Source organism: Pecten maximus, chromosome 1, assembly GCF_902652985.1.
Source record: "Pecten maximus chromosome 1, xPecMax1.1, whole genome shotgun sequence".
NCBI lineage: Eukaryota > Metazoa > Mollusca > Bivalvia > Pectinida > Pectinidae > Pecten > Pecten maximus.
Genome location: NC_047015.1, coordinates 49,169,139 through 49,179,951, shown reverse-complemented (window position 1 = coordinate 49,179,951; position 10,813 = coordinate 49,169,139). Strand labels below are relative to the sequence as shown.

At 32.0% G+C, this 10,813-nt stretch overlaps 1 protein-coding gene across 2 annotated transcripts; it reads right to left on the bottom strand.

Annotated features, from left to right (window-relative positions):
- LOC117336671 (vicilin-like seed storage protein At2g18540) lies at positions 1–8,468 on the bottom strand. Of its 2 annotated transcripts, none has more exons than XM_033897283.1 (5): positions 8,395–8,468; positions 7,202–7,784; positions 5,837–5,974; positions 4,765–4,830; positions 1–4,168 (listed from the first exon to the last, which is right to left on the bottom strand). In XM_033897283.1, exons 2-5 carry the CDS (start codon positions 7,716–7,718, stop codon positions 3,318–3,320), a joined length of 1,572 nt encoding a protein of 523 aa, XP_033753174.1. In that variant the 5' UTR covers positions 7,719–7,784; positions 8,395–8,468; the 3' UTR covers positions 1–3,317. The 2 variants fall into 2 exon arrangements, with proteins under 2 accessions (XP_033753174.1, XP_033753182.1); XM_033897291.1 differs by having other exon boundaries at positions 4,777–4,830.
- Between the last annotated feature and the right edge of the window lie 2,345 nt (positions 8,469–10,813).

Sequence of the window (10,813 nt, the reverse complement as noted above, 5' to 3'; positions counted from 1 at the left end):
TATTTTGTTTTTCTTTTACTTTATTAGATAGCTGCTGCATAGATTATTTTCAATGGGTACAAAAGAAATGACAGTCCTATCTTGAAATACAGAAAATAGACAAAACTTTGTTATATTGCAATACTAACCAACGTCTACCTCAACACATTTAGTTACTCGCCATCCTTGTCAACATCTTCAACACCCCTGGGGTCATGATCACGAGAATGTATGTAATCGTAACCCCTGGAGTATCAAGGATACCTTGTCAATAAGGTATAATAAAAAAAACTTGTCAACCATTCATGTATGTACAGTAATATAATCATAATATAGATGGTGTGGAGACTTTAAAATGTCTCTGGGTAGAATTTGTTTTTGTCATGATAAGGTATACTTAATATATATAGAAAATAGACATTTGTCAATTCTCAGCAACAGTATAGAACATTTATTATATTAGATTTCACATTGGAAAGTCTTAAATTGTAAGATTACATACACAATTCCCATCTTAAAAAAAATAATGAAATGGTTCAAATCTAACAAGATTTTTAAATTCAGTAAAACATGTCAAATGTACACAAGTACATATTTCATTTGGTCAACCTTTTTGTGTTCAGTCATAAAGTAACCCCTTCTCAAATTATGAAAATAAATACCAACATTACATCAAATATCAAATGCAGTGTACCTTTGAAAATTCAAAACTTTTCTTTGATGATAGACAGCATTTTACTTAAGAGTAACCTTGCCACAAAACATCATAATATCGTATATAAATATTACAAGAAACATCTGTACATATCATTCATAAAATTCTATAAAAGTCCAAGAATTCACTTGCTAATTAAAAAAAAAATTCCATTGATTATGTATTCACTTGGTATTTCAAATCTTAATGACAAAATATTTCCCTCAGTAATTCGAAATTTAATGTCAAATTATTCCATTACTAATTCAAAATTTATAGACAAAGGTCTTTCCTTGCCTTTTCAAAATTGAAAGAAAAATAAATCCCGTTGCTAAATAAAATGCTGTTAGAATATATCAATTCTAAATCTGTAATAATACCGCTACAATTTTGTGATTCAGTACCGATGCTAGTTAGTATCTGAATGATAACATTGAGGATGATACAATTCTGTATCATTGAATGTTAATAACATCGTAACCCGATTCTACATCCTTGATTTGCCATACTCCTAATAATTGTAACTAACCAAACAAGAAAAATTTACAGAATTCTTTTTGAGAATTACTCATCAGAGGTTTTAAAACATACACTTTTGTCTATTGGAAGAAACTTTTGGTTTTTGTTACAAATCTGTATCTTAAACTGTCAAACATTTAAATCCAGAAAAAAACATCAATATAAATTCTCACTCCTGATATACCTGGGAATTAGAGGTAATACATGTCTTAGACCATGATTTCCAACATCAACTAGACAACAAATTTTAAAATCTACACAAGTATATAAATATATATTGATCCCTTCAGAATAATTCAAAAGAGACAGCTTATTTCATACCAAGAAATGGACCAGCACTTTAAAATAACATTATATTAAGCAAACATTTACAACAAGATAAATTACCTCCCTTTACATTTTTCAGTGATGACAATAAATCTTCATAGAACATTACTGCCTCTAGCATATAATAATTGTCATATACACTTTTGTAAGACATTTTCAAATTCTTCAGAAGTTAAAAAAATACTTTTAACAAATATTGAAGGAAGTTTTATAAAACATGTGCATTTAAAAAATTCTGTTGCGAGATTTTTAAAAATATTTTAAATATTCATTTATTAAATAAATCTATTTAAAAATTTAAGTTGTAATTCTTAAAATAGACCATGCGTCATGAGATTTTCAAACATTGTTTTTAATAAAATACAGCTCAACTGATCAGTAATAATTCACCTTGGTACATAAAGGACATTAAAAACGATTAAAGTGAACTTAAGATTAAAATGAATATTACAATTAGATTTAACTTTATTTCATTCTTTTAATTACCTAACATGATTTTTTGGCAAAAGCAAAAGAATTCAGCTGCAAGTGATAGACATGTATAGAAATCTGTCATATTCTTTTTGTGAAAACAAAAATTATTTCAAGAAAATTTTGATGAGGAAATTGAGTGGAGATTTTGTGGAAAAAAAAATCAAATTCAACATATTGCGACATCATTTGTATACAGTACTGTATATACTTCAGGTTTGTATATAATCTCTGCTGCCATTTAAAATACTATCAATGAAAAACAAAAATGTTTTTGCTGCAATCTGTGATATTTTTATACAGTGTATTTACGTTGAAAAATAGAATGAGGATGAAATCTTTCCATTTCATAGTGATTAATGTACCATTATCAAAATTAATTTGTATCCACAACATATGTAATGAAAAAAAATATTGATGAAAAACTTCTATAGCTCTCATATGAAACAACAAACATTACTTGAGGGCAAGCGTTCAATTTACCCTCATCTAAACTGTGTTGAATGTGATTGTACCGGAAATCTGGTACAATAAAACAAAATACTCCTTGATATGAGAGTTAATGTACAGTTATAACCCAATCGAACTGACATGATTCAAATATTTACAAGCAGATGACTCAGGTTGGGTCACTAGGGATGTAAATATTTAAATATCAGTCAGAAAACAAAATAATATATCTACATTTTGATAATGTTATGTAATGTACGAGATATTAACACTGAAAAGGTTATGTCACAGATACTAAGTCTGATAATTGTTAAACGATAATGTGATGATGGAGATATTTACACTGATAACGTAGAGGAGATATTTACACTGATAATGTAATAATGGAGATATTTACACTGATAATGTAATGATGGAGATATTTACACTGATAATGTAATGATGGAGATATTGACACTGATAATGTTAAAGAGGAGATATTTACAATGTGATGACAATGTGATTGATACCATATTTACACTCAAACTATGAATAGCACTATAATGTTCAGATGATGAAATAGATCATGATATATTAGAAAATATATAACGATTTTGGTACTGTGCAATATATCTTAATGCTAACAAAGACGTAGCAGATGACAATCAGATAACAAACCAAATTTATATTCAAATGTTCAACTTATATCTGGAAAAGTTGAATAAATTGTGGTCTGTACAGAGTAGCTTCCCCTTGACTTAATAAGATTACATTTAAATTACATAATAGCTGTCAAATGTAGACTATACAAACTAGCATTCATGATTTTGATCACATCCTTACAGCACACAGCTCTCATTCAAACCACTAAACATACAACACCCACTCAACACACAAATCATGCTTGTGCACATCCTGATATTTGTTGTATTCGTGATAAAAGAATTCTCTTCTCCTCCTCAAATTTTGCTGCCATTAACAGTTTTTCTTCTTCAAGTTTCCTCTTTTCGTGTTCCAATATCTCTGCTCTGATTTGTTCCCTCATCTTTTCACGTAATAACATTTCTTCTACTCTCCTCTTCTCCTCCTCTAACATTGCCTCCTTTTGTATCCTCTGTACAATCTCCTCCTCTGCTCTCCTCTTCTCCTCCTCTGCTCTCCTCTTCTCCTCCTCTGCTCTCCTCTTCTCCTCCTCTGCTCTCCTCTTCTCCTCCTCTGCTCTCCTTTTCTCCTCCTCTGCTCTCCTCTTCTCCTCCTGTAACATTGCCTCCTTTTGTATCCTCTGTACAATCTCCTCCTCTGCTCTCCTCTTCTCCTCCTGTAACATTGCCTCCTTTTGTATCCTCTGTACAATCTCCTCCTCTGCTCTCCTCTTCTCCTCCTCTGCTCTCCTCTTCTCCTCCTGTAACATTGCCTCCTTTTGTATCCTCTGTACAATCTCCTCCTCTGCTCTCCTCTTCTCCTCCTGTAACATTGCCTCCTTTTGTATCCTCTGTACAATCTCCTCCTCTGCTCTCCTCTTCTCCTCCTCTAGACTCTCTTCCCTATCCTTGGCCTGTATGATTTCCTCAATGGCAGCATTCATCATCTCCTGTGCTTCATTCCTGTCCTCCATGGCTGTGTTAATCTGCCTCATAGCCTCAATCCTCTCCCTGTGTGCCCTGATGGCCCTGGTATCGGCCTGTTCAGCCCTGGTATCGGCCTGTTCAGCCCTGGTTCTCTCTATGTCCAGAAGGTTGATCAAATGTTCTGGAAATATTCAAACAAACAACATATACAAATATCTCCTAAAAGTAAGATAAATTAATGTTGTTATGACAACTCAAGATATAATTTTTCAGTAACAGTTGTAGTACATGAACAAAGAGAATCAATAACAATAGGCTTGTGGTTTTATGTTTTGATATACAGTATGTCCATTTATCTGCCAGTTTCACACTACATCTACAGCTTCTTCCATGATCAGGACATAAACATACTCCACTATGTCCTAATTACAGGTATAGTGAAGATGATGACTAATTTCTCACCTACAGTATAAGTTCCACATTTAACACTGGTAAAATCATCTCCAGATTTCCTAGTTCTGTACAGAAATATTCGATTGGCTACCAACCCCTTAGATTTCGTAAAGAATTGCACGGCTAATGCTTATCTTCCCTTGGATTCAAACTTGGACCAAAATTTTAAAGCTCAATTTATGTATAATTTTGATATTGAAGAGTTATGGGTCATGCTATAGCTATCAGTCCACTGGATGATAAATCTGAAACAGTGTACTATAAGACACACTCATTTTGACATACACTTTTTACACCAATATTGTATAATGGTCAGAGTATTACCTATGCCAGTACCTTTGATGCGATTCCATTCCTGGTCAAATTCTTCCATTGTTGGTTCTCTCTGGTCTGTAATTTTAAGAAAATACAGTTATAATTAAAATACAAACAGTGTATATATTATATACTTCATACAGTATACTATAAGGTAATATACCTGGTACATACAGTCATAATTAAAATACAAAATGTGTATATATTATATACTTCATATATATATAGTACATGTATATGGTAATCTACATAGTCATAATTAAAAAACAAAATGTATATATATCATATACTTCATACAGTATACTATATGGTAATATACCTGGTACATACAGTCATAATTAAAATACAAAATCTACGGTACATACAATATATATATATATATATTATATACTTCATTAAGAATTTGGTAATATACATACAGTCTTAATTAAAATACAAAATGTATATTGTATACTTCATATAGTGTATATGGTAATCTTTCATCTTTAATTCATGAAAATGCAGTTCTCATTCCTAATTATTGTCACATGTGTATGCTGTTTATATGTAAAGTATATATATGTGTTTTATTTTTGTGAATTCACAAAGCCAGTTATCTCTTATTCCCCTTTCCCACAAATGTTAATATTGTTGGTACACAAAAAATTCTCAATTTCCATCAGGTGACAATTTTTCAGAATGGCCATAAAAAACTAGAGTACAGTGATCATGAAGATATTTAAGACACAAGTGAATAGAATAGAAACAAATGTTTTCACATATATTGATTCCAAACTGTATTACATTTTACTGAACAATTGTGAGACCATATATATGTGTATATACTTTAATCTATATCCATCCCAATACATCATATCCAAACTGAACATGCATATATATGATGTAACCTGTTTAATCTGTCACTTTATTAGTCAGACTATACAGAATGTCAGAATACACAGGTCATTTTATAGGAATGCACAGTGTCCAAGACAAATAACTACAATGGATATTGAGCTTATGAAATCAAAACCTACAATCAATTACTGAATATATTAATGTACCTTTAAATAAATTTCAGAATCTGGTACTGAAAACTTACATTTATCAAAACATTCATGGAGGACAAGTTTGACATCAGCAGAGAAGGCATATTTCCTTGTCCCGACATAAACATTCACCACAGCATCCTCCGTCAGAATCAGGGCGTCCAGCAGATTCAGGAAATTGATCTCCTCACCTGAAATACAAGTATACGATCTTCAGATATACAGCATATAATTATTAAGTAAATGATGGAAGGAAATAATTGTGAAGAGGTGATGATTATGATTGAGTAAATGGTTACACATGTTTAATGGCGATAATCAAAGACTGATCGATATGCGCATGAGTGATAAAAATGAATGGTACATTTGTGATTTAAATTAACTGTGAAAGAGAAGTCGTTTCACTGTGAGCTAATTATATAAAGAGAAATGATCCCTTGCTCTGATCATGAGTGGGTAGTTAATTATTAAATGGTAATTGACAGATGATCAGGTTAAATGTTAATCCATACACATGTATATAGATGATCACATGATAATAATATTGCAAACATAATTTTATATAGTTTTACATGTACAATATATAAAGTTTGAGGTCTATCAATATCCTGAATTTGTTTATAATATCTAATTAAATATTACTTCATACCATTTTTATGTCCCGAGTACTGTAAACGTGGTTAATTTAACGATTTTGATACGTAAACTATATGTTAACAGTATCATGGGGTGTATATGCATGTTGACCATGCAAGATGAAGTATGCAGGGATAACTCTGGCTCTTAAAACCTATGGGAGATTTTATGAGATTAGCAAAATTCCTATGAGATTTGTCTGTATAAAGAGGTACAATTTTGATTTTTTAATGGGATTTTTTTGAAAAACATGGGTAAAAATCCCCAAATCTCTGCCCAAAGTGATCCCTGGTATGTACTAAATACATGTACAGAGAACTAATTATATGAAAATATTAAGTATATCATGACAAAATTTAATTTGACCAACTGCATGAGTTTGATTTAACTAATTGTACCACTAGATTTTGAAGAAAAAAAATGCATGCCTACCATGATCAGTGCATGCAGGTTTTTGGGGGAGGGGCTGCAGTGTGTTTGTCTCTTTGTGATAGGGATGAACCGATTCAGCCTTTATAGTGCTACCTCACTCAAGCATACTGATAAAAAAGCCAGCAGCACACTCCACTCTGTCACATTATATATACTGGCAATATGTGTAGTCATTACAGTCTTCATGAAGGGGACAGGATACGACATGGTCAGGAAAAAATGAACTGATTCTCATGAAAATTGAGTAATCTTTGTACCACCATAAGCTTTTCATGCAAAGAATTATATATATTATTTGCCTTTAAAATTTACAATCATATAACATAAGCATCACATTAATGGAAACTTACCTCTTCTATGAAGATTTTCCAATCCATTTTTGATCTGAACATCCGTGAATTTTAACATTTCCCTTATTGTTATCACATGCGGTTTAATCATTTCCTGACTGATCCAGTCCTGAGCTGGATCAGAGGCTTCCAATGCGACCACATTTCCAGCAATAAACATTTCCTCCATGTAACGGGCATATTGGTTGGCATTAGAAATCATCTGCTGATGTTCTATTACTGAACCAAAGTCATCACGCCTGAATATGTAGACACCATTAGGCACAATCATAACACTAAGAGAAGATAAATCCTGAGTTTCCCAGAACTCGCTGTCAAATACTGGAGTAGGAATAGCTTCATTGTTGAAGTATTGAATCAGACACAATTCCTGTAGAATCTCCATCATTCTTACATTTTGTAACTCCAACGCTGAACATGGAACATTTCCGTTACCTATTCCAGCATTAATATTGTCAACAGCTTCCATTAATGAATGCAGCAATACCCTATCCATCTGGATGAATATAGCTTCCATGATGCTAGTTGTACTATTATTCTGTTCTTCTCTGTATCAATTATTGTTTCTTTGAATGCTTATACACTGAAAAAATGAAGAAATTGTGTTATTTCAAAGAACTGTATAAACATTTGCATAAACAAGTAGATATCAAATATAAAGGAAAGTTGACATATTATAGGTAAAGTACTATATATACACTTTAACTGTTCAACTGCTAGATGTAATCTATATTATTATAACTCAATAAAAGATTCTTATATTTACTAAAATCATACATGTTCAAAAAGATTTATTGTTAATTATATATATAAGTTGTGTAAAATGTAGCTGTATACAAGTAAGTGATACTGTGATAAAGTCTAGACATTATAACAGTTAAACAAAATAAGACATACTGTAAGACGAATTAAATAGGTGATATACGCATCATTATATTACAATGAAAACAGTTTAGTATGTAAGAGACAGGGAAACATCCACAAAACCACTATATTGTATACAAAACTACACGTGAAAAGTGGTTTGTTTTGGTTTTCACAGGTGTCAAACGTCAAAAAATATCAGAAGAATCGATGGTATCTACATTAACTAGCGCCATGTATGATGCATTAGGTCACAAACATACTGTTTTGTCCTGTCATATGGATTTCTCATCAAAGAAATGCTGTCCAATATGTAAAATAACACTTACCTTAACTATCATCAAATTGCTCTAGATTCGGAAGACTCCAAAACCAAAGGCTACCATATTGGATTTGGTTACGCGGACAAGCGCTTGCGGTGGCTCACCATTGTAGCTCCGTGCAACAGAAACGTTTGTTCGAGTTAGATTTGTTGCAATCTGACTGGCTGGCGCGGAATTTTGCGGCAAAAACAAATTCCAAATACTCGACGTCTTTGCATGCAATTTGATGATAAAACGTAATTTAGACGCTTTTTTCGTTGATTACAGATCTGATTTATTCTGTTCATTAATACAAATATAATTATGTACACAAACTATGTTCAGCTGCTACATATTTTGTTGTTTGATACGTTGTTTAACATTTACATTGTAACTTGGCTAACTAAGTATACAACTGTACAACTGTCCCTGCTATTATTTTGATCCTATTTTTCAATATCAAACCACAAAATAACTGATTATTTGTATTTTAGTTCCATTTGACACATTCCCTCGACTAATAAGTTAATTTAGTCAATATATAAATCATATATCACAATGAAATGAATGATTTGATAAGATATGCAAGTAGACATCTAGTAATCTTTACAGAGCCCTGTGTTTCGGTCGTCAAATCACATATTGTGTCTATGAGAGATAATTATAATGTTTTGATATGTAATTAAGTTTATTATTCAGATTCAATTTTTTTTTGTGTCGATTTAATCATGTTCGTCATAAATCATCTAATATTTCGAACTTTAACGGACAGTCAAAATTTGGTTCTCCATGAACTATACAGTTGGTGCCGATATCTTTACTTTAAGAATATGTAGATGTTATATAAACCCGTATTATATAATTGGTACGATATGATTGTTTTACAATCAATCGAAAGGTTATGGTTTTAACATTTATAATATCACTATTCACCATACCTTTTTCATCTGATTACATGAATTTGATATTTAATGAATAAAAACCATTTTGGGTGAATTAAACTCAAGAATATTGAAACTTTCTTTTTACATTTTCTTTATCATTATCACTATAGATATGAAGCGTATACATGTATCTTGTCTGAGAACCTGTCCATTTACCGCAAACTATTACATAGGCATTGCAGTTAGGTGTTATGGCTATTGAACTTTGAAAAAGAAAAACTGATACATTAATAAAAAATAAATGAATAAACACAAAGTTGTTTTTGTGTATCTTTGACAGAATCTGCTAACAATAAATCATCAGCATAAAGAATTACATACAACTTGAGGTAAACGTGTTACCATCTCCCACCTTTTCCCGCCAAATTCGGTAGGCCTTTGCAGTCCCGGTATCCTTCGGAGACCGAGTCACCACGTAAATACAGAAACGATGCCAGATAATCATAATATTAAGAATACGTGTACTTATAGAAATCCATTGTTTAAGTTTGTATTATTGATCAGAAACATAAATCGACCCGTTCCGATATTTCACTGACGTTTGAATAAAAGGAACATTAAAGGACTCACACAACTAAATAATTTAATATAACGTTATTACTAGTGACCCCATCCCTTTATTCGCTCGTTTGAAGTTCAAATGATGTGAAATTTACATCAAATTAAAGTTTGAAGTTTTTTCTATCGGATAAATGTTGTTATTGTATAAGTTTAATGACATATAAGAACATACGGGTGCTCGAAAGACAGTAACCCCGACATTTACAGTAAACTGGTGAACCCCCACCTGGGGAATTCCCGCCTTTTTACACCTCGAATCCTACGTCATTCTATTTTCAGTAGGAGTGTATATTTTTGATTTTCCAAACCTCAATACCATACTCTTTATTCTCGTATATAGAAAATACCCATTTCATATGTTATTTACTCAGAAAAACAGCTACAAACCTAAGAAACATTTTCCTCAGGTTCAAACACCAGCTTGTGTGGCATGGTAGTTGGATTGAAAGTATAGGGTGAGGTTTATACTTAACTTTCGCATTAATTTGGTAGTGTCTTTGTTTTTTTCCTTATCCAAACGGCAGGAATGACTTGCATACCCCAGAAGGAATGGAATGAACTTGGAGAAAGCTTATTTTGGCACGGGATGTGACGGACATTTGTATTAGCTGAATGGTTTGAATAGTGATTAGTTTATCCTTAACCGTCTGGAGGAGGAAAAAACTCCCACACTACCCCACCAAAACTACAGTACAGTGTATTATAAGAGTCCACAACTACCATAGCCAGTATTGTACTTTGTAGCATGATTATGTATATCTATCCGTTTAATAACTAGTCTATCTGTTACATGTACACGTATACATGTAACATATGTACATTTGAGTGCATGTACTAACGCGTTGTATGTAAGATAGTGTGTTTCACGGTGTGTTTTTCCCAGCCATTTGTTTATAAATTCTTCATATATGAATAAGTCCTTATTTTGATAAATGTCTCCT

Coding starts and splice junctions, on each gene's coding strand:
- LOC117336671 (XM_033897283.1), bottom strand. CDS start 7,718: ATGGAAGCTATATTCATCCAGATGGATAGGGTATTGCTGCATTCATTA. Junction 5,975..7,201: donor GGAAAATCTTCATAGAAGAG/GTAAGTTTCCAT, acceptor CTTGTATTTCAG/GTGAGGAGATCAATTTCCTG. Junction 4,831..5,836: donor CCATGAATGTTTTGATAAAT/GTAAGTTTTCAG, acceptor TTAAAATTACAG/ACCAGAGAGAACCAACAATG.